The following is a 23880-nucleotide window of genomic DNA, read 5'->3' as shown; positions in this document are numbered from 1 at the left end:
AGTCCTTGGTGATGCCATCTCTGATCGGATGCAAATAGGGAAGTCAGGAAAGGGTGGGCTGGGAGAGTCAAAGGAGGTCCTTTGTATCAAACTGACCGGCTAGAAACAATCCCTGTCTTACCTTCCCAAACTTGTCTGCTGGGTGTAAGCAAAAATAATGCAGGAAAGGGAAGCCATATTGTATTCCAAATCCAGGAATCTTTTGCCAGGAACCAAGTCATCTACACTCAGGTACAAGGTGTCTTCTGAGAGGTCAAATTTAACATTTCTGGCACCACTGTCATCCTATCTCAGCTGTCTCTCATGTGTTCCTTTAAGGTTCTGTTAGCTTTTTTTTTTTTCTTTTAATTTTTGATGAAGTCCAAAAGTGACCAAGTGAAGCCTAAGAACCAGGATTAATAATAGCAGTCAATTTCTTCGTGACTTTTACCGGCCTAAGCACTTTACAACAATACTGAATGTTCGATAAACGACGGGCTATGGCTACGCAGACAGAAAAAGCGGAGCGGGAATCTGATGAGGGCCATACGGTCCCGAAATGCTCCGCTGCGATGCTCTGACCTTCCTCTCCGCACGCGATCTCATGTCCTGAATGGGAGCTTCTGCATCCGCAGCATCCCAGCAAAGTCCTAAATTTCACCTAAGTTTGAGAACTCCCGCACGAACCAAGGTCGATGTGGATCAACTTTTCAAGTGAAAGCAAGCTGAGGATGCCTTTGGAAAGGACACGTTCCCTGGCAGGTGGTTCAGGAGCGCCGGAGAGCTCGAGGTCGCCAGCAAAGAACAAAGGCGGACGGCGGGCATCAACTGGGAACCGGGAACGCGAGGAGACGAGCCGGGGCCCTCAGAGCCTCCCGCGACGCAGCCCCCAGGGTAGGGAGAGGGTGCCGGGGAGACCCCCGGGAAGGTGGAGGAGGGGGCGGGGCGACGAGGACCCCGGGAAGGAGCGGGCGGGGAGAGGAGGGCAAGGGGGCGGGCCCCTCGGGAATTAGGTGGAAGGGAAGGGCAGCGAGGACCGCCAGGTCTGGGCACGCGGGCGCGGACGCCGGGGAGGCAGGGGCGGGGACTCCAGGAGGGAGAGAGGGGACGGGAGCGCGGACACCTGGGAGGAAGGGGGAGGGGAGGGACACCTGGGATGGAGGGGCGGGGACCCCCCCAGGGGGGAGAGAGGGGACGGGGGAGCGGACACCGGGGAGGGAGGGGGCGGGGAGGGGCCGGGGACCCCCCCAGGGGGGAGAGAGGGGACGGGGGAGCGGACACCGGGGAGGGAGGGGGCGGGGAGGGGCCGCTCAGGATGGAGGCGGAGGGGGTGGGGCGGGGGCGGGGACCCCCAGGAGGGAGAGAGGGGACGCGGGCGCGGACCCCGGAGAGGGAGGGACACCTGGGATGGAGGGGTAGGGGAGGGCCGGGGAACCCCCAGGAGCGAGCGCGGGGCCGCGGGCGCGGACACCTGGAAGGAAGGGGTGGGGAGGGGCCCCTCAGGCAGGCGGCGGAGGGGAGAGGCGGGGAGCCCGGGCGGGGCGCGGTGGGAGGAGAGGGCTGACGTGTGAGGGGCCGGGCCGGGGGCGGCGGGGAGGGGGCGGTGGCGGCGAGCGCGCCCAGGGCGGCGGGCCGGGGCGGGGCTGGGGGCTGAGGGGAGCGGCGGGAGGTGGGGCCGCGGAGCGCGCCGGGCTGCGGCGGCTGCCGAGAGGCGGGGTGGCGGCGGGCCGGGGCTGCGTGCGGCCGAGGGCGGCGGCCGGGGGGCGGCGGCGGCGGCGGCGAGCGCAGCGGGCGGCGGCGGCGGCCGAGGGCGCGGAGGGCCCCGCGGGCGCGCACGGCGGCGGGCCCGGCGGGCGGCGGGCGGCGGACAGCGTCCTCGGCGGCGGCGGGCGGCGCGCTGGCGGCGGCCATGGCGGTGGCGGCGGCGCTGGCGGGCCGCGGGGCGCGCGGAGGCAGGGGCCGGCCCCCGGGCGGCGGGCGGGCGGAGGGGGCGGGGCCCGGGCGGCGGGCGGCCCGCGCGGCGGCGGCGGTGGCGGCGGCGGCGGCGGCGGCCGGGACGAGGCGGCGACGGCGGCGGAGGCGGCGGCGCGGGGCGCTCGGGCTGATGGCGGCGGCGGGCGGCCCCGGGACGGCGCTGTCTCCGCGGCCATGCGACAGCGACCCGGCCACCCCTGGAGCCCAGTCCCCGAAGGTGAGGAGCGGGCCGGGTCTGGGCCGGGGCCTGGGGGCGGCGGGACCCGCGCCGGGCCGGCACTGCCTCGGGGCCCCGCCGGGTCGGGGTCCGCTCGGCCTCGGTCCCGAGTGTTCTTCGCGGTTTTCGCCCGAAGACTCCCCTGAGCGCGTCCCCCCGGGGCAGCCCGCTCTCCGAAGAAATAAAAGTTTCCTCCGACGCCGAGGGCGCGCTCCTCAAGTTGGTCTGGGCCCCTGCGTGTTTTGAGGCGCGCCTTCGTCTGAGGAGTGTCCTTCTGAAATGTTTGGGCTCTTCTTAAAGAGTAGGAATGTGTAAAAGTGGGAAACGAGTTAGCCCGTTAATGAACTTAACTTGAGCTAAATCAACAAAAAGCCGCCCTGTTCTCTTCAGGCCGACTTTGTTTCGTCGTTTGTGTGGATTTAAGGAAGTGAGGCGGACTTCGTGTTTGAAAGTCAAAGATGAGTGAAGAGTCAGGATGAGCGTTTAGTAAACCACCTTGTGTTCAGTTAGTTTACTAGTTTGTGAGAGAACGACTTTTAAAACGTCCGCGTTTTAGTTGTAGCCGGAAAGTTGAAGTTGGACGGTAGTGGGGCCCCTCCGGGGTGCCGTGTCGGTGTTGGCCGTGGGGCCGGGCCTTGGGCGCTGGCGAGCCTGCGGCCCCTCCCGCGCGGTCCCCGGGCCACCGGGCCTCTCCTTCCCGGGGGAGCGCAGGGGGCCCCAGGAGCGCGGCCGGGCGCCGGGGCTCCTCTAGGCCGGGCTTCCGGAGCCCAGGCCAGCCCGGGAGGCTTGTCTCGAACCTGTGACTTGCCGTTGTGGCGGTGCTTCAGTCGCTTAGTCGTGTCGGACTCTTTGCGACCTTAGTGACTGCTGCGCGCCAGGCTTCCCTGTCCTTCACCGTTTTCCCGAGTTTGCTCACATTCCTGTCCAGTGACCTTCAGAAGTGTGTTGAATCCCAAGGTGAGAGCCACCCAGTACTCTGAAATACACATTGCTGACTTCAGAGGTAGGAAGCCTTAAAACCCAGACTTCTGTGTCAATAGCCAGGTTGCAGGCAAATTCTTTTAATCGTATTCCATCATATTGTTAGGAAATATGTTGTTTTTATCCCTCGCTAATATTCATTGTATGGAATAACACTTTTGCCTAGAATTCATAATAGCAAATTCAAACACTACATGTGGAATTGTGCTTTCAGCTTTTTTGAGGAGGTTCCATTTTTAACTTTTTAACACTTTATAAATGTATACATTTTTTTAGCTAAGGCAAAGGTATTTAAATCATTGGAGATAAAAATCCTTAAAGTGCTCAGAAGCAAGTAAAGTAGAAATGATACTTGAATGCTTGTTGACTATGAAATGTTTCAATTGGGAGACATTGTTAAATGTAAGTTTTTGGAGAATAGTAGATTTATGCTGTTCTCCATCTCCTACCTTTTTGCTTAATAGGAATATACAGAACTCTTCAACTGAATACTTATTTTCTAAGAATTGCAAAGGAGAATATTCCACGGTTTTTGGTAAAGAATCTGAGTAAATTCCTAACAGGGAGTCTTTTGAGACTTGATCATCAATGCAATCATATTAGCTAAGTTCTGCTGTGCACTTAACTGTTTGCAAGCCCTTGCTCTGATTATTTCATGTACTAACTCTAATCCCTACATTAGCCGAGTAATAGAGGCAGCACTGTTGTCACAGTTCTACAGGTAAGGAGCGACTCACACTGAGAGGATAGCCACTCAGCTGGTGAGGGGCAGTCAGAGCCCAGTAAGGCTCCAGGCGGTCCAGCTTTGATGTGCCTGACCGACATACTCACTGCCTCTGTGTTCTTGGATTCATGATATTTAACAAAATTGTATTGTCTTAGGAGGCTAGATTACCTTGATTTTTTTTGTTTGTTTTTAATCTTTTTTATTTAAGCCTTGGCTAATACGTGGTTGGGCTTCCCGGGTAGCTTAGTGGTAAAGAACCCACCTGCCGATGCAGGAGACTCGGGTTTGATCTTGGGTCAGGAAATGGCAACGCATTCCAGTATTCTTGCCTGGGAAATACCATGGACAGAGAAGCCTGGGGGACTATAGTCTATGGGGTCACAAGAGAGTCCGATAAATATAGATTTACTCCTATGTTTGCCTTAGGAACAACAATGTGATTAAATTAATTTCCTGATACTTGATCCATCGTTCATTTCCTTAATGAAATGGTCTAACTTACAACCTTGATAAAGTCACATAATGGAAAATGCCACTTAAAATTTTTTTAAACCTCTTCTTTTGGGGAGGTAGTGTGTGTTGTATTGATCGATGACTCTTATTCTGGTATATTTTTGCTGAATTTTTGCAGTATAAGAAAAATAATAACAGAATTGGTCATCTGTTTTTGCTCCTTTGTGTCCTCTTTTCACAGGGATATAAGTATCTGAAATGGGCAATTAGAATAAGCCTCTCTAAGTTGAGTTAAACAGTAACTGATTCATACATTTTTATCCTAGCTAGAGTAGGAATGTTTATTTTAATTTCAGAGTATTGCAGCAGTTTAATGTGTTTCTTCAAAGCAGAAGGCATTTAACCTCTTGGTAAGAAAGGAAAAGTAGATTTGGACCTACAAGTTTATTGAAAGTTTTCTACTTTGATTTGTATTGAAGATTAGTTTTGGGTTTTTTTCCAGGTCTTGCCAAGGCCAAATTCTTGTCCCTGGTTAATTATAATAGGAAGTTATCATTTGTATAATCTTTAGGAAGCCTTTAATTTGAGCCGTTTGGCAAGTTTGGGAGGATTACATAATCTTTCCTTATTTACTGTTCTTTGTCCTGTTATTTTTTGCATCTTTTGAATGTATAGGATGATAATGAAGATAATTCAAATGATGGGACCCAGCCGTCCAAAAGGAGGCGAATGGGCTCCGGAGACAGCTCCAGGAGCTGTGACACTTCCAGCCAGGATCTTGGGTACTGTCATTTTATTACTTTTAATGTTTTCTGTGTTATGTGTCTTTTCTGTGTGTTAGCTCTCTTCTCCGCCTCCCCCAGCCCTGGCAAAGGATTGAGAATGTTTTTATTGTGTTTTACAAAGTGACACCAAAGTTGGTTTTTGCTACTTTGTGCAATTCAAAGAAAAAAACTTTTATTGTGGTAAAATACACACAGAATTCACCATTTTAACTACCTTTAAGTGTATAATTTAGTGGCATAAATTACATTCACAGTGTTGTGTTACCGTCACCACCATCCATTTCCAAAACTTTTACATAATAAGATTCCCATTTCCCCCATTCGCAGCTGCCGGCAACCACCATTCTATTTTCTGTCATTATGAGTTCGCCTATTCTAGGTACCTCATGTAGGTGGAATCATACAATATTTGTCTTTTTGTGTCTGGTTTATTTTGGTTAGCATAATTTCTTCAAAGTTCATCCAGGTTGTAGCTTGTGTTAGAATTTCTTTAAGGCTAAATTGTACTCCATTGTTGTAATTATACTCTGTTATCTTTTCATCTGTTGATAGACACTTGGGTTATTTCCATATTTTGGGGGGTGTGGATAATGCTGCCTTGAACATTGGTGTATAAATATATTTGTTCAGAGGCCCCGTTTTCAACTTCTTTGGATATATACCTAGGAGTAAAATAGGTGGGTCATATGACAACTCTATGTTTAACTTTTTGAGGAACTGCCAAACTGTTTTGCAAGTGGATGCACCATTTTATATTCCCACCAGCAATGTACAAAATTTCTAATTTCTTCACATCCTCACCAGTGTATTTTATTTCCCATTTTATTTTTAATAATAGCCATTCTAAAAGGTGTGAAGTGGAATCTATTGCGATTTTGATTTGAATTTCCATAATGACCAGTCAGATTGAATATCTTTTCATGTACTTACTGTCCATTAGTTTATTTTTGGAGAAATGTCTATTCAGGTTTTCTGCCCATATGTAAATTGTTTTTGTTGAGTTGTAGGAATTCTTTATATATTTTAGATACTAATTTCTTATCAGAGATATGATTTGCAAATATTTTCTCCCATTCTGTTGATTTTTCACTCTGTTGATACACAACATTTTAAGTTTTGCTCAAGTCCAAATTATTTACTCTTTCTTTTGCTGTCATATCTAGAATCCTTTGCTAAATCTGAGATCATGAAGATTTACCCCCATGTTTTCTTCTAAGAGACTCCTAGTTTTAGTTCTTATATTTAGGTCATCTGTCCATTTTAAAATTTATTTTTCTAGGTGACATCAGGTACAAGGGTTCTGTTTCATACATGTCCATTTGGATGCCCAGTTTCCCAGGACCACTTTTGAGAAAACTCTTCTTTTGTCTTTTAACTGGGGTGTGTGTGTATATGTGTGTGTGTGTGTGTGTCGCTCAGTAGCCTGCCAGGCTCCTCTGTCCATGGGATTCTCCAGGCAAGATTGCCTTCTCCACGGGATCTTCCTGACCCAGGGATCAAACCTGGGTCTCCCACATTGGAGGCAGATTCCTTACTTACTGTCTGAGCCACCAGGGAAGCCTTAATTGGATAGATGCATAAAATCATGTTAAATTCTACCTATATTATCCACTGATGAAATCTAGAGGTTGAATAGTGTAGGTCCAGACATCTGTAGTCTTTGCTCTTCAGGACTGGGACTGATCTGCAGTGCACTGGCACCATCAGACTCGGTCCATGTTTTGCTCTTGGGTATTTGGAGTCTGTGGTTTAGAGTTTAGTTTATTGAGAAATAGGATTTTAGAGTTTTGCTTTCTCAGCTGTTTGTGACTCATTGAGGAGCAGATGGAAAACAGAAGTTGATTACTTTACACTTTGGGTGCATGAGATCGTGGCTCTGAATGCTAGGCCCACAAGAAAGAATTCAGACCTGGTATCACTACCCTGATTTGCAAAAGCTAAAAATGTTGCCTTTGTTCCTGAAGTTGTGATCTTTGTTCTTTGTGATACATAGAAAATGTTATTTCCAGTGTGCTCTTTTGCTTTGGTATTCCAGATGGTTGTTTCTTTTCTCTCTACCTCTTCTGTAATTTCTTGGATGCACATGAAATTATGGGAACTTCTTTGTAATTCAGATAATTGAGACTGGTTGAGAATTCAGATAATTAAAACAGTTTTTCCAAATCCTTAAAAATACATATTCTCAAAAATCTTTAAAAAAGAATATCCTTTAAAATAAAATGATTAAAATTTCATAAATGCCACATTTAAGGCATAATATATATTTCTGTGCTTTAGCTTTAGCTACTATCCAGCAGAAAATTTGATAGAGTACAAGTGGCCACCTGATGAAACAGGAGAATACTATATGCTTCAAGAACAAGTCAGCGAATATTTGGGTGTGACCTCCTTTAAACGGAAATATCCAGGTATTAAGTCTTAGTTTATATAACAAATTAAATCTAACTTTTAACTAACAGTAATTGTTTTTGAGGGGTTGTCAAGTTTACGTATTTGAGTATAGATTATAACATATTTTATATTTTTCTGCTGGCTGATTTTATTTACAGCTCTCGTTTGACATCTCTCTCTACTATCCATTCATTCTTATGCCTTAAAAATGTATTTACAAGCAAAATGAGGAAGGTGAATTTCCTGGAAAAAAATTGTAGGGAAAAATCAATTTGTAACCACATTAATGAATCAGGGGTTTTGATTCTTGACTTGCTCCTTGACCTTAGGAATGGAGTAGCTACTTAAGCTGTACCTGAACTTGAAAAGGCTATATTTCATCAACTATTTTAATATAGTTCTTTGTCTTAAATTCTTGCTTTGGATTATTCTGTTCTCAGTTTTATTTTAACTTTCATTTTTTTGATTTGTAAGATTGTTTTGTGTGTTCTTTTAGTAATATTTGGAATATGAACAGGAAGTACTTTTAAAATCCGTGAAGATTTTAACTTAAAATTTTTTTTCTAAGTTTCTTAAGGTTTTAAAAGTTTTATAAATACATAATGTTGCAAATGCAAAAGACTGTTTGTAATAGTCTTTTGTTCTTTTTTTTTTGGAGATTTAGAGCGACGAGATTTGTCTCATAAGGAGAAGCTGTACCTGAGAGAGCTGAACGTCATCACAGAGACACAGTGCACTCTAGGTAGTGGGCGTGTGTGAAGCAGTGTCGGATGAGCACTGTCTGCTTCCCCTAAATACTTAACCAAAACTAATAATAAATAGATTGAATTATTTAGATGCTAAATTGTTGACTTCATTTTTGATTCTTTTAAATACAGAGGAGACTGACATTTTACAACTATCATTTTCTAATAACCTTCACATAGTCGTCATAGTGTATGTATGTTTTATGTCCAAAATTTGTAAAGCACTTTTTAAAAGTATTAGTTAAACACTTAAAAAGTTCAGTTTTTAGTTATGTGTGATTGTCTCTGTGCTTTATTTGTACTTTTTATTTCATAAATACGTTAGTGCAGCTTTTTAATATAAAACCATGGTGTTCAGCTCACAGCTGGTGTGATCTCACGCTGTGAGTTTAAAGAGCTGCTCGTGTGGCTCACGTCTGTGCTGATGCTTCTGGTGAAACGTGATTGGTTCTGTAATATTGCTAAATCAAATGTGAAGGCTGAGAATGGAAGTATGTTGATAAAGTCTTTGTTCTTTTCGCCTAATACCCTGTGTTAATTGTTAGTGGTTAGTGTGCATTATTATTTAGCCATTGTTTATAGTAAAGGGATATATGTTTGTATATAGTAAATGGAATCTTAAAAAAGTTTGGTTAAAAAATTGATTTCTTTGCCATTGCAACTTTGGTAATCTCTTTCTTTTTAACTGTTTGATTTTATATTATGAGTAGTATTTTTTCTTATTTTTTAGTGTATTAAAATATTTTGCTTTGAATATTGGAAAGCTTCTTTTATGTTGAGTAGTTTGAAGGAAAGTCAGTATTGAAAATCAGTATGTTCAGTTAGCCTTAAAAGAGCTTCTTTACTTTTTTTTTTGTCTGAAATAGGTTTAACAGCGTTGCGCAGTGATGAAGTAATTGATTTAATGATAAAAGAATATCCAGCCAAACATGCTGAATATTCTGTTATTCTACAGGAAAAAGAACGCCAACGCATTACAGACCACTATAAAGAGTATTCTGTAAGTATCGAGGTAACCAGGATTTTGGTTTGGGAAATCACATTTTATGAAGTTAAATGTGACTTCCAACTGTAATATTTTTATTTCAGCAAATGCAACAACAGAATACTCAGAAAGTTGAAGCCAGCAAAGTGCCTGAGTACATTAAGAAAGCTGCCAAAAAAGCAGCTGAATTTAACAGCAACTTAAACCGGGAGCGAATGGAAGAGAGGAGAGCTTATTTTGACTTACAGACACACGTAGGATCGCTAATGCTTATTAGTCCCTGAACTCCACTAGTTGCTTGTTGCCGTGGGCTGTTCACTGCCTCTGTCGTAATGTTTTGTACCAGCAGTATGTCCTTTTCTTCTCCTGAACCGAGGCTGTCATTTCAATGTGCCTGATGATGTTTGCTTGTCTTCTGTATGTGTGATGTGTTCCTTGCTTTGTGGTGGACATGCTGCTGAAGGAGTCTGGTAGCTGAATAGCTTCCTGTGTGCTGGGGTAGATGGAAGAGGTTTGCATAGTAGCTCATGCACTTCTCACCCTTCCTATGGGAGATGAAACTAGTACTACTTCTGTTTCATAGACGAGGCAGTTGAGCTCCAAAGGTTTCTTAAGTAGCTCATACGTGGTGAGCAGACATACTGCCTTTCCTTAGAAACAATGGCCATGGTAAACAGCCAGACACATGCACCTGTAGAACTAGAAATGCCAGATGTTCCCTGGGTTACAGCTTCTAATGTCTCACACCTTTATAACTCGTTGGGGGAGAAGTGCAGTACAGGGCGGGGCGGGGGGGGGGGCGGATATTTTCCCAAAGTCTCAATTCCGTGCATGGAATCAGGTTTGTATTTCTCTTTGTGTTAATCCAGGTTATCCAGGTGCCTCAAGGGAAGTACAAAGTGCTACCAACAGAGCGAACCAAGGTCAGTTCTTACCCAGTGGCCCTCATCCCCGGACAGTTCCAGGAATACTACAAAAGGTACATGGTGGGTGGTTTGTTTTTTTTTTTTTTTGCTGTTAGTATTGGTGTTGGTGAGAGACTTCAAAGCCTTGTGTTTGTCTCCTATGAGTGTTTAGCTCTGTAAGCATTACTGTAAAAGGTATGAGGTTTGTGTCGGTGTTTTTGTCTTCTGCGGTTCTGTGGTGAGGAATGCTCTTACTGGACATGAGCGTCTGCTGCTAAAGCCTGGGACGCTGCCTCCCCGCTCACCTGTCCGTGCTTCCGTGGACGGGAACCAGGGGGAGCTGCAGACCGCTGTCCTGAAAGCATGGCCCAGGGCCTGGCCGCTGTCTTGAAAGCATGGTCCGGGGCCCAGCAGCGCTGGTTGGAAATGCTGACTCTCCCCCACGCTCCTCCCAAAGTCCCGGTGTCTGTGGTCACAGAAGCGGGGGCAGTTGGAGAGGCAGGCGTGGCCCGCGTGGAGACAGGCGGGTGGCCCAGGGCTCCTGCTGTCCCGGCCTGGCTGCTGTTTTGCTCCTACGGTGAGGGTGCTGCGTGTCTTCTTCCCAACCTGGATGGAACCAGCTGCTTTTGTCAGTCTCAGCCTTTGCCTCCTGAGAACCCTTACGTTTTTAGGACAGAGAATATTTTTTAGACAGTAGTATTTAAAATAGACCATAGGATCATACTTTTGAAAGTCAGACTTAAATCATGATGTTATGGAGTCCAAGCTTACTCAGCTCACCACATGGCAGGCCGGTGAATCTGAGAGATAAGGGGTTGAGGCAAGGAAGTGACTTTATTTGGGGAGCTGGCTGACCGAGTAGATGGCAGGCTAGTGCCTCAAAATAACCATCTTACGGGGTCTGGATGCCAGGTTCTTTTATACATCAGAGATGGAGGGAGCAAAGTAAAAAAGACCATTAATTAATCTTGCAAACATCTAAATGTCAAGCCTCAGGCAGAGAATGTGTTAATTTCTTCCCTCCTGCCATCTATGGGTGGACCCCGGGTTCAGAATAAAGGCACTTTAGTCTGGAAGAGGGTTAGGGTCCTCTGAGACAGGTCTTTCTGTTTGATTATAATAACAAAAGGAACGAAAAGCTAGTCAAAGAAACAGTTCAACATGGAGTCAGAATTGGCTTCTTCACTGCAGCAGTGAGTCAACAAATTTATCGTTTCTCATTTTGGACAAAGCAGATTACTGGGTGACAGGCCTGTGTGCCCCCACCCCCCATGCTTTCTGGTGTGATGTCCTGGCTGGGGACGATGCTGGTCCGTGTCCTCTCCCGACTGAGGCTCCAGGATGTAGCCGCGGTGTGGTCCTGTGGTGACAACGCGGACATTGTCAGCAGGCCACGTGCCGGCTGCCTGGGGAAGGGGTTGCCAGTCCCTAATTTCAGAGGAAAGAGGTGATCACCTTGGTTAGAATATACACTTCACAAGTTGGTTTCAAATACTCTGTTCCTGGGAATTTTGTTTCTGAAACAGCGTCTGTGCCATGCCCCGCTGCGACTGTCCTGTGTCAGTTTATTGGATGCTCACGTTTGCTCTGTGAGATGCACTTGCTGTCGTGCCTGCTTTACGTGTGGAGGCGAGGGGCTCAGGCAGCGGGATTTTGTGCACGGTTCTGTGTGGCCACAGTTTCATCCTTCACTGCTGACGTTTCTTTGACGGGGGTGTTGAGGGTAAAGGAGAGAGACGTTATCTTTTTTTTTTTTCTTTTTCATTATCTTTTGATAATAAGAATCAAGTGTATATTTTACGCTGTTGGGTGAAAAAATGTTTAGGCTTTTTAGGTTACATGTCCTTATTTGAGCACCAAACTGAAAAAATTATTTATTGCCTCTAATCATTTTTCAGAAGTATTTGGGGTTAATATTAAGGCTATTATCATAGTTCAGAATTGGTGCATTTGTATTTAATAATAGAGGAAAACTGAAAACCCTCTCTCTGAACCCTAGGTACTCACCGGATGAGCTGCGGTATTTGCCACTAAACACAGCGCTTTACGAGCCCCCCCTCGACCCTGAGCTCCCTGCTCTTGAGAGTGATGGTGACTCAGATGATGCCGAAGATGGTCGAGGTGATGAGAAACGGAAAAACAAAGGCACTTCGGTGAGAGCATTTGTCTTCAGTAGGAGGTGTTTCCTTTCCCTTTGAGTTTTGCTGATTGCTTCCCTGGAATGTGTTTCGTAGTCTTTGGCCTCTTCTAGGAAGATGTTAAGGTTACCAGCATGTTGTGCTGTGAGGTTGTCCTGCGTAATGTTTTTTAACAGCAGAATGCTGTTGCAGGACCCTGGGGACGTTGGTGTGCTCCGTGGAGCTGAAGGAGAACAAAGAAGACAGTTTTACAGGGTGGATTTTATCAGCATGGCATCATCAGCAGTGGGCCACTTTCCACTTTCCACTGTAGCCAACCGGAGCCTGGGGTTGTGCTGGCATTACATGGGTACTACATTTCATTGTCACTGACAGCATACAAAACATATTTAATGTTACATGTTGCATAAAGAAAGACGCTTTTCAGATTCTGTGTTGTGATGAGGGGGTGATGAGGTTGACTCTCCTGTGCTGCTAGTGGGAGTGTGAGTTAGTCCAGTTTTTTTCTGGGAAAAACTTGACTGGGAAGGCATTTTCATAGTACACAGCAAGTTTTTTAACTTCCACTGAATTTGACTTGGCAAATACACTAATAGAATTTATCCAAAGAACCTGATGAGATAGCAAATTTATTTAGGAAAAAGATGCCCATTGGAGTGTTAACAATATTTAATATAGCAAAAATTAGAGGTAAATCTAATGTCCACAATGGGTGGTATATTACATTTATATGGTAGAAATGCACTTCAAAGAATAATGTGATGAAATGCACGTAATACTTAAAAATATTAAAACACACACACACAACATTATTCAGTTTTGCATTTAAAGAATGAGGGTGTATGTGTAGGAAGGATGTGTGTGTGTGAATCTGGGCACCTATACAAAACACATCACTAGAGAAAATGAGGTACATCATCCTCCCAGGAGTTTTCTCAGTGTCTGTCAGGTGGTTTAGGATAACCTAATCTTTTTTAATTTTCATAATTTAGATGAATGTGACATTTTTATTCTAATTAGTAATTTTTTAATTAAAAAATGAGGAATTAGATTATTATTGAACTCCTAAGTTTGGAACATGTGAAATATTTAGGTTGGTGCAAATGTAATTGCAATTTTGGACCATGAATTTTAAGTCATTATGAGTAGATTCAGACACATCTTTATTAATAAAATTAGGAACCGTTACAAGCAGCACATTCTTATCAACAAGAAATAAGTTTATTTCTCTAGTGTAAAAATCCATGCTTCAGGATTCAATGAACTCTTGGAAAGCATTTTCTGCCTCCTGCTGCTTGTGGAAGGGTTTTCCCTCCAAAAAGTTGTCAAGATGCTTGAAGAAGTGGTAGTTTGTTGGTGAGAGGTCAGGTGAAAATGACAGATAAGGCAAAACTTCGTAGTCCAATTTATTCAGCTTCTGAAGTGCTGGTTGCGACGTGTGGTCGGACACTGCCGTGGAGAACAGAGCCTCTCTGTTGACTGTGCCGGCTGCAGGCATTGCAGTTTCACTGCCTCTCATCGACATGCTGAGTATACTTCTCAAGATGTAGTGGTTTCGCTGGGATTCAGAAAGCTGTAGTGGATTAGACCAGCAGCAGACTACCAAACAGTGACCATGACCTTCTTTTTGATACAAGTTTGGCTTTGGGAAGTGCTTTGGAGGTTCTCGGTCAAGCCACTTAGCTGGTTGTTGCTGTTTGTTGTATATAATCCACTTTTTGTGGCCCATCACAATCCGATCGAGAAATGGTTCATTGTTGTTGCTTAGAATAAGAGAAGGTGACGTCAAAATGATGTTTTTTCATTTTGGGTCAGCTCATGAGGCACCCACTCACCAAACTTTTTCACCTTTCCAACCTGCTTCATCTGTATGGATGTGAGAGTTGGACCATAAAAGGCTGAGCACCAAAGAATTGATGCTTTTGAACTGTGGTGTTGGAGAAGACTCTTGAGAGTCCCTTGGACTGCAAGGAGATCCAGTCAGTCCATCCTAAAGGAAATCAGTCCTGAATATTCATTGGAAGGACTGATGCTGAAACTCCAACACTTTGGCCACCTGATGTGAAGAACTGACTCATTTGGGAAGACCCTGATGCTGGGAAGGATTGACGGCAGGAGGAGAAGGGGACGACAGAGGATGAGATGGTTGGATGGCATCATGTACTCGATGGACATGAGTTTGAGCAAGCTCCGGGAGTTGGTGATGGACAGGGAAGCCTGGTGTGCTGCAGCCACAAAGAGTCGGACAAGACTGAGCAACTGAACTGAGCTGAAGTGAATTTGCTTCAAATGCCAAATGATGGTAGAATGGTCGATGCTGAGTTCTTTGGCAACTTCTTGTGTGGTTGAAACGACATGAGAGGATTGGCTTTGATGGTGGCCCTCAGTTGGTTGGTGTCAGCTTCTGATGGCTGGCCGCTACATTCCTCATCTTCAAAGCTCTAGTCTCCTTTGCAAAACTTCTTGAACCACCACTGCACTGTATGTTCGTTAGCAGTTCCTGGGCCAGACCTGTTGTTGATATTATGAGTTTTCTCCTCTGCTTTACGACCCATTTTGAACTCAAATAAGAAAATCACTTAAATTTGGTTTTTGTCTAAAATCATTTCCATAGTCTTAAGTATTTGTTGCTCAGTTGTGTCCGACTCTTTGCAACCCCATGAACTATAGCTCTCCGGGCTCCTCTCTCCATGGGATACTCCAGGCAAGAGTACTAGAGTGGGTTCCCATGCCCTTCTCCAGGGGATCTTCCTGACCCAGGGATGGAGCCTTGGCCTCCTGCATCGCAGGGGGTGACGATTTACTGTGTGAGCCCCCAGGGAAGCCCGCCGTCTTCAACAAACAAACATAAACTAAACAGTAAGGGATGTCGTTAGCAAAAGACATAAAGCACGAAATGCGCATTACAGCGATGTGTTACATAACCACATTTATTTAAGAATGTATTCCAATATCAAAGGCAAATTTCAATGATGCAGTTACTTTTGTACCAACCTAATATGTCTGATACTGTTGTAAATACTTGATGATAATTTGCTCTGCATAGTTTAACATTATGAAGACACAGTTCTGGGCTTGAACTTCTTTAATGACCTTTATTACTTAGTAAAAATGCCCACACTTATTTCAAGCAGTTTTTTAAAGAATATTTTTGTATGAAACAAGTATTCTCCCTTGTGACATGGTAAAATGGTGTTGAAGCTATGTGGTGTACTAATAACTAAAGTAATAATTCTGTTCTTGTCAAATTCAGTCAGAAAGCAAAGTCAGTTAAGGTACTAGCTGATATAAATGGAATTAGCTATAATGTATTTATAGGATGGAGAAATGATTCTTAACATCTTATTTTATTCTCCACTGGAAATGTTTTCTTAGACCAGAATTATCTTTTTATTTTGAAATTGATGGAACTTTAAAACTTTTTTTGGATGTTTTCTGATGTTTTCAGAATTCAGACTCAAATCTGCATGAATTCTAAGGGATCTGTGTTTGTGCCTTTGATTTGCAGGACAGCTCCTCTGGCAACGTGTCCGAGGGGGAAGGCCTTCCCGAAGGCCAGGAGGAGCCTTTGCAAGGAAGACAGAGGTCCAGGGACAAGGCTGCCCCTCCACGCAAAGATGCTTCCAAACGTTCTGTACTGTCCAAGTCAGTTCCTGGGTACAAGGTAGAAGAAAAAAGCCCCTGACTCAGCTTCCTTCCTGATCAGCCTCTCTCCCTGAAATATTTTAACTTTGAATTTCAAAGTTGTGGAGCTCCTGCTGCTGCACTTCACTAGCTGTTCTGTGGTGTGTGCCCTCTGTCAGCCTTCTTCCTTCTTGCTCTATTTTCCTGGTGGCTTTTCTGTCACTTTGGCTATGGGTTAGTGTCTGTTTTCTGTATATGTAAAATTGATAAGAGAATCTTTTTTTTAAGTACCAACAAAGCAAGTATGAGTTTTTGAAAAGTGATCCAGTAGGCAGAACTTAATACTATGTTTCCTCAGTGTGAAAATCGTTGTTGTCTGACATTGAAAGCTTCCTGGTGTTTAGCAACGCTGAGCAGTGCAGTGGGGAGGAAGTCCTCATAGAAAAGTTGCATTTCTGTGCTTTTCGTTAAGAATGATCTGGGTTCAGTCTGAGAATTATTTGATCCATTTGCCAAATTCAGCTAACTGCGATGGAAAGTAGTAAAATGTGGTGATTTTGTAGCCTCACCTTGGTGAGTAGCCTGTGCAATTCTGTGACAAGGATTTACACATTATCTGGTAAGGTGATTTGGCTTAGCTATAATTTATTAACTTTTTGATCAGGTTATTCTTGGTCAGGTAGCATGCTATCAGCAATAGTATTATTTTAGGTGTTTCTTTCTGCCATCTGCCCCTTCTCCTTCAGAGGGTTGGGTGAGAGGTGAGTAGCCTCGTTCATATGTGGGGATTTAAGATTATCATAAAAGGAGTAGAATTAACTGTAAGTTTATGTTTTGAATGGTAATAGTAAAATACACAGTTTTCAGTCTGGTATGTATCAGTCTGCTTTTCAAGGGATTATGAAGGTGTTTTGAAGGAGCATTTTAGAGTAAGATGCTCAAAAAGTTGTGCTGAGCAGAGTTGCTGAACACTTGCACATGTCAGGCCAGGGTTGTGGAGTGTTGTCCGGAGGCACAGGTTCTAGTGGGTGCTGACCAGTGTCCCTTCAGCCTAAGCAGAGCCCTTCTTAGAGTCTGTGGCCTCCTTTTCCTACAGTAAGAAAGCAGCTTAACAAGTTACCATATTCCGTATTAAATCATCAGCTTTCAAGTGCATATTTTTTCAGCCTAGCTCCATTCAACAGGGATGGTGCAGTAGGCTGCATCCATGGGATTTTGTTCTTGTTTTTACATAGAGAGCTTATCTAAGATTTTAAACTAAAGGTTTAAATTAACGCTTGGTAACTGAAAGCAAATGAACTCAAAGATTAAATTCTGGAAAGTTGGTGTGGTGCGCGCTGCACGCTACAGTGTGCCCTGACCTGCAACTGGCTTGGGCTGGGAGCTGGAGCCCCAAGCACACTGTCAGTGTTAAGTGGGCCTTGCAGAGCGTGAGCCTGGATTAATCATGGGTTAAACAAGGAAGAATATTAAAATAGACATTTTAATAGAGGTTGAAAATGAAGAACTATTCAGTACTATCATTGATTTAAGATAAAAGAAATCAAATAGATTAACCTAAATTGATAGTACTCAAGGAAGTTGGGTATGCAGAATGAGTGTTTTACAATCTTCTGTGAACGTTTTTAGTAACTAAAAATGTTTCGGGTATTTCACAGTTTGGAACAACCAGTATCTAGACTTCATACATTAATGTGAACATGTTTTTAAAAGTTAACCTCTCTACGAAAAGTATTAATAAGCCAAGATGTGCCTGATTATTAGGGTACTTCAAGCTGAAGGTCATACATATAAATGTGTTTTAAAATGCATAAGTTAAGAAAAATTATAATGTATCTGATGTCTTGCTTAATAAGATTCACTAAAGTGCTTGCCTTTAATTTGTTGGACAGTATTGTTTAGGTTACATTAACCTGAAATTAAAGCATAATTGTTAGGATTCAGGCCTGTGTTATAAGTATATAATTAAAATCTATACTGTATTAGTGCTGTCATGAAAGTCTATCTTTGATTGTGTTCAAGGAGGGAAATTGTATATCGCGAGCCTTTTATATGAGATGCTGAGAACTGTTAGGCAGAATATTTTTAATTTTCTTGTCAATAGTGAAACTTTGATGTTGTTGCTGTTACGGAGTAGGACTGTCTCCATCAGACATACGTGGGGTTCCGTTCATTAACCTTCAGGGAGTTACCCATGCTGGTCCCTTCCTCTTCCATCACCTCTGCAAACCCTGAGACACTAGGCATGTACAGTACAGTCCTGGATGTGAGCAGTGTGGCTTCTGAGAGAGCTCAGAGTGCTTGAGTGAACAAAGTGTTTTTTCATATTGAGCTGTGGCACCATCATAAAAATGCTGCAAAGCTCTGTCTCTGTCTCTGTCTGCATCCCTCCCTCTCCACCCATCTCTCCCTCTTTTCATCAAGATGAAGACTATTGGGTAAGAAAAACTTTAAGTGGTTTAACAAGAACATTATGATTTTAAGCTTAGAAGTAAACCTAGAATTTTCTTGGTGTCCTTTTATTATAGGTGTTCAATGTATATTTTAATGATTGTAGAACTTGAACTGCTCTAGAATGTGAATGACTAGCTTTGTGTTTTATTCCTTTTGATTTGTGTAAAGGATCTCCTATGAGGAGTTCTCAATTTAGATTTTAATATTGTGTGGTTACTTCCTTGACTTTACTGAAAAAATATTAAAGTACTTAGTATGCCAGTATCTAACTTAAACTGTAAGTATTAAATATCTTATACATTTAGTGCAGGTACCGTAACCAAAAGATATTTCTTATTTTGGTGGTTTGAGAGGTAGCTTTCTGCTGTATATTATGGCGGTTACAGATTTGATCATAACTGAACCAGAATTTGGATCATAGAAGTGCACTTCCTAGCTATTTTTTATTTAGGTGTAAGAAAACACAGTGAGAACCTTATGGGTAGAATGTAGCAGTTACAACAGAGGGTAACTACACTGCAAGACTTAAAAAGTTTGAGCATGTGACACTATCCTTTTGTTGGGGAGCAGGGTATAAAGATATACAGGAGATATAGAATAGTTAACAGTAAAGTTTTATATGTATGTTTTAACTTCCATATTTATTATTTTGTAGAGACTTTGTGATTGTTTAGAGTTATTGTTTTTATTATATTTATGTATAAGGTTGACTTTTTTTAAATAAATAAGCCAAAAATTATTTTTGAATGCCTCTGTCATCTTTTGTAAAGAAAGATAATTAAAAAGAAAAAAAAAACCTAAAGGATTAAGAACATATTGTTTAGGCTGTACAGGTTTTGAAGGTGGCAGCAAGACATTTCAAAGCTGGAGTAACAGTATGCAAAATTGGAATTCTGTTTAGGATCCCCCTTGGTTCAGTAACTTAGGGAATGGAAATGTAAGATGTTTTGACTGGGTTGTAATAAAACAGACACAGTGTTTCTACTTAAAATACTTTTTCTCCCAGTTTTTATATAAATGAATGAGTGATTGAATGAGTGAGTGAACATGCCCTCCGCCCCCATTTCATTTCATCCTTGACCCCTGCTTGGCTCTCCTGGCACTGCTCCATGTTCGTGTAGTGAGTGAGCATCACGTTATCACGGTCAAGGCTATGATGTTGTTCCATTCCCCTCCCCGCCCCTCCCCTCCAAATTTTAGGTGTTATGAACCTTTGTTCTTCCCCATGTTTTGCCAAGTGTTTTTTAAAGCCCAAATGCCTTCATTGGATTGTTTGTGTTTTTCATCTGAAAAATGAATGGTACTTGAAATATAGGGGGTGTCTGCATATTTTTAAAGTGATTTTATATTTTGCACATCTGAGAACTACTTCTTTATGTTTTATAAAGTCATAGTGAATACTTTTTCTCTTAAGCATAGGCTCCTCTATTAATGTATGAGATATGCAGAGGGAACAAGTTACACAACTCAGCTTCCCACAAACCTTTCTGCACACGACAATGTATGCCTGAAACCTCTTTCAGTTAACAATGTTAAAAAACTGATTTTGTAACTTAGATTTTATAGATGTAGTCTCACAACTTTGGAGAACATCAGCTTTTAAACAAAATAAGCATATCAGCTGCTTACAATGGAGCCTTCTGTTTGGGAATAAGTCTTAACTCCCTTGTGGTAGTCTCTTGGTACTTGCATTTTTCTTTCAGTTAACAGTGCAGTTTTACAGTGTATTAGTCTTCCCTCCAGGTCATTTGTACAGATCTTACTGTTATGTAGGAAGTGTGGAATGATATATCTAATCCTAACATGAGATCATGCCTTTGACAGAATTTAAAAATGAAGTCTAAGGCTTTATAGTTGGTAGGCCGTTGTATGTTGAAGGTAGATTGGTGTCAGGTGTCTTTCAAGGTCCTCATTAGCAAGTTAGGACCTCATTAACAAGTTACTGGAAGTAAAATAAGGCAATACAGTAATAATTCCTTTTGAACCCATAGTAGGTTCTTCTGGCATGAATTTATAGCCCTCTTCTACCCTTCCAGCCAAAGGTCATTCCAAATGCTCTATGTGGAATTTGTCTGAAGGGTAAGGAGTCCAACAAGAGAGGGAAGGCTGAGCCACTTGTACACTGCTCCCAGTGTGACAACAGTGGTAAGTACTGACTCGGCTTCACATTTTAAGCTCTGGTTGTTGCTTCGAAAACTATCCTCCTTAGTTGTCAGCTAGGCTTGACCCAGTCATCAGATACATAAAAAGTCCCTGTATTTTCTTCTACATTGTTTCCATTTCTCTGGCAGTTAAAACGTTGTAGCCATTCTTGAGCAGTTCAAGCCAGCGATTACTGTGCCATGTTAAGTTAAAAATCCTTGTGTGAAATACAACTAATACTGGTTTTGGTTTAGGCCATCCTTCTTGCCTGGATATGACCATGGAGCTTGTTTCTATGATTAAGACCTACCCATGGCAGTGTATGGAGTGTAAGACTTGCATTATATGTGGACAACCCCACCATGAAGAAGAAATGATGTTCTGTGATGTGTGTGACAGAGGTTATCATACTTTTTGTGTGGGCCTTGGTGCTATCCCATCAGGTAAAGATTGAAAAAGAAGGAACGTTATCTTTGAGTGAAGGGACTCTTCCAGCACTTCTTTTTTTTGAAGGCTGCATGAATACCATAATGACTTGAAGGGCCTGGAGACCCTTCCATTCATGAGAAGTGACCAAAGCTATGGTCATGTCTACCTGTTTTTCATCTCTAGACAAGCTGACTAAAGGACAAGTGAGATATCAGATTGCCTGTAAGTTTTGGAAGTAGAGCTCAGTGTGTGCAGATGAGCTAGTGTTGTTCTACTGAAACAGCTAAGGCAGTACCATCGATTTGTTTCAAAGCCTTGATTTTATTTTTATATGTCATTTAGAAATTTAACAAAATGACTTATATGCCTTTATACATATTAAACCAGATTTTTGTAAATTGAGGCAACATAACAATTCCAGATAACTTCAGAATGATCACAGAATCAAAGAATAAATCACAGTAATTTGACTAAAACATTATCCACATAATTATGTAATTTCAGAACTGATTTGCATAGTTAACACTGTCTGATACTTTATGAAATATATGCCTAGGTTTCCTGGGAATCATTGAGATGTAAGCAACTTAAATAATTATTTAGAATTCTATAGTATTCAGGTCAAGTATGTGGTTTAGTTTATCATAATGCTATCAAATACTTGATACATTTTAAAGTGCTATGTGAGCATAGTACATCAGGACTTGAGGGGATGCTGAGACGCCTAAAAATAAGCCAAAGTCAGCTCATAGGTTTTATATAAGGATTTGTATGATTGAACTTGTAGTATTTGAATTTCAGAAAGGATTATAATTTTTTCAAGGGGCCTGTCTTTATTTAGCTCTTCCATGACCCCTTCCCTCCCCCTGTGCATTTCACAGGGCATTTATGACACTGATGACCTTAAGGGAAGTTAGTGCCTGTGCCACCAGAAATCCAGCTGAGGATTATCAGTAGCCTTAGCTAAGGGAGGAGAGCTAAATGGTTTTAAAACTCAGTCCTTGAAAGTTAAGTCTCATCCTGTATTAACTAACAATTTTTCTCCTAGGTCGCTGGATTTGTGACTGTTGTCAGCGAGCACCCCCAACACCCAGGAAAGTGGGCAGAAGGGGGAAAAACAGCAAAGAGGGATAGTTTTTTTGACCCCAGTACTGTAATATGCATTTAAATGAAGTATTTGGTGCCAATTTATTTACAACATTCTCATTTTTATGCCAATAAAAGATTTTGAAATTACTTGCTTAAAATCTGCAAATTTCTTTATAAGCCACTCTCACCCTGGAAACCAAGTAGAAAAATAGTTCCATCTTGCAAAGAGTCTTGATTTCTTAGTCCTTTGGCTTTCTCCAGAAATTCAGTGGTAACATTATGCAGCTTAATTAGAAATACTTAACTATTATTCCATTAACCTAAAAGTTACTATTAGTTTATGAAGTTTTCCTAATTTGTATCCTTTCTGGTCTACCACGGTTAGCAGAGCAGTTATTTAATAACGAAAGAATCTCCATAGGGGCCCAAGATGATAAAAACTACCACCTGAGGAGATCTGGTGCAGCTGAGTTAAGAACCATCATTAACCGGCATGAGAACACCACCCTCCTACCAGGAAATCCTGTTGGACAGTAGGTGCTGTCTCTACTTCGGGTGCAGACAGGGGACTTTAGTTCACGGTCAGGCAAGTGTGGAGAGATGATTACATTTCAGACTGACTTTTAGTAATTCTTTAAAGCTAACACACTAATTTATTTGAGTCTCTAGAGTAAAAACCTAAGTCACTGCAATCATCTAGTCACCTGACAAGCTAATCAAAGTGGGGTTTAAACATTTTATTGTGCATATTCCTTTTACAGGAATTTTGATGCTTTATTAAAAGAAAACATATCGTGCTTGCTGCTTTGAGTACTTTTGGAGTGACTGAGGTAACTAAACTGTATGGCTTTATCCTTTCATCCCCCACCCAGAAAAGGTAACCAGAATGCCAACCAGGTCAGAGTAGCTAGGTTTACAGCGAAGTGCACTCAGCTTCGCAGATTACAAGTATTATACTCAAGAGTATGTTAAGCGAATCAAAAAAGAATCTCAAGTACCAACTTCAAAATACTAATTAATATCGTCCAAAGCACAGACTCCTCTTCTTGAGACGCGTCTTCCGGGGCATAGGCGTGCTTGCGACTCGCATCAGTACCGTCCGAGTAGGCGGTCTCACCGAACGGATGCGGCTCGAGCGTCGCGTCGTAGTAGACCTTCATCTCGAACTCGCTCTCGAGGTGGGACGGGTGCCCGTAGACACCGATGCCCACCGGGCGCCGGAAGTGCGCGGGGATGGAGACGGCGTCGGCGCCGCACGTGGCCGACTGCAGCTCGTACTCGTCGAAGCTGGGGTGCAGGGTGCTGTCGGACACGTACAGGTCCGCGTCGCCCCGCAGGCTGCGCATCCTGAGGACGATCTTCCCCTCGTGGTTTAACCTCAGATAGCTGTAGTTCCCGGCTCCTACCTGACCCTGCACAACGTGCAGGAGGACCCAGCCCTCGGGCACCTCCTCCTCGTCCGAGGCCTGCGCCGAGGAGACGGCCTGCGACGCCAGGAGCAGCAGAAGCGCGCCCTTCCACGGAGCGGCCATGGCGGGGGCGCCAGGCGGGGGCCGTGCTCATCCGCGAGCGTCCTGCAGACAGACCACGGGGGGCGCTGAGGGCGTCCCGGCCGCCCCGAGGGGGGTCGCGGGGGCGGGAGGGGCAGAGGAGTGGAGCACGCCGCGGTCGCACAGAGCGGGCGGCGGGGGCGGGTGTCCGCCCCAGGACTCACCTCCTCTCCCCGCAGGCGCCGCGCCGGGAGCCTCCGGGCCGCGCGTCCGCGCCGGATGAGCCGGAAGGGAGGCGTGCCCGGAAGTGAGGCTTTCGGAGGAGGGCGGTGCCCGGAAGTTGACTGGCGCTCGGAAGTGAGGAAGGCCAG

At 43.7% G+C, this 23880-nt stretch overlaps 2 protein-coding genes across 3 annotated transcripts; one reads left to right on the top strand and one right to left on the bottom strand.

Annotated features, from left to right (window-relative positions):
- The first annotated feature begins 1999 nt into the window (after nucleotides 1–1999).
- PHF10 (PHD finger protein 10) lies at nucleotides 2000–22166 on the top strand. 2 transcript variants are annotated; one of them, XM_043457176.1, is made up of 12 exons: nucleotides 2000–2170; nucleotides 5007–5113; nucleotides 7394–7524; nucleotides 8172–8249; nucleotides 9120–9253; nucleotides 9343–9492; nucleotides 10108–10217; nucleotides 12143–12296; nucleotides 15790–15945; nucleotides 20396–20504; nucleotides 20756–20944; nucleotides 21979–22166. In XM_043457176.1, exons 1-12 carry the CDS (start codon nucleotides 2084–2086, stop codon nucleotides 22062–22064), a joined length of 1491 nt encoding a protein of 496 aa, XP_043313111.1. In that variant the 5' UTR covers nucleotides 2000–2083; the 3' UTR covers nucleotides 22065–22166. The 2 variants fall into 2 exon arrangements, with proteins under 2 accessions (XP_043313111.1, XP_043313110.1); XM_043457175.1 differs by having other exon boundaries at nucleotides 8166–8249.
- On the bottom strand, nucleotides 21232–23878 carry C33H6orf120 (chromosome 33 C6orf120 homolog). The gene is made up of 2 exons (XM_043457177.1): nucleotides 23734–23878; nucleotides 21232–23593 (listed from the first exon to the last, which is right to left on the bottom strand). Exon 2 carries the CDS (start codon nucleotides 23549–23551, stop codon nucleotides 22997–22999), a length of 555 nt encoding a protein of 184 aa, XP_043313112.1. The 5' UTR covers nucleotides 23552–23593; nucleotides 23734–23878; the 3' UTR covers nucleotides 21232–22996.
- Nucleotides 23879–23880: the final 2 nt, after the last annotated feature.

This window comes from Cervus canadensis, chromosome 33 (genome assembly GCF_019320065.1).
Source record: "Cervus canadensis isolate Bull #8, Minnesota chromosome 33, ASM1932006v1, whole genome shotgun sequence".
Taxonomy (NCBI): Eukaryota; Metazoa; Chordata; class Mammalia; order Artiodactyla; family Cervidae; genus Cervus; species Cervus canadensis.
The sequence above is the reverse complement of the archived record's forward strand: the minus strand, read 5'-3'. Positions and strand labels throughout refer to the sequence as shown.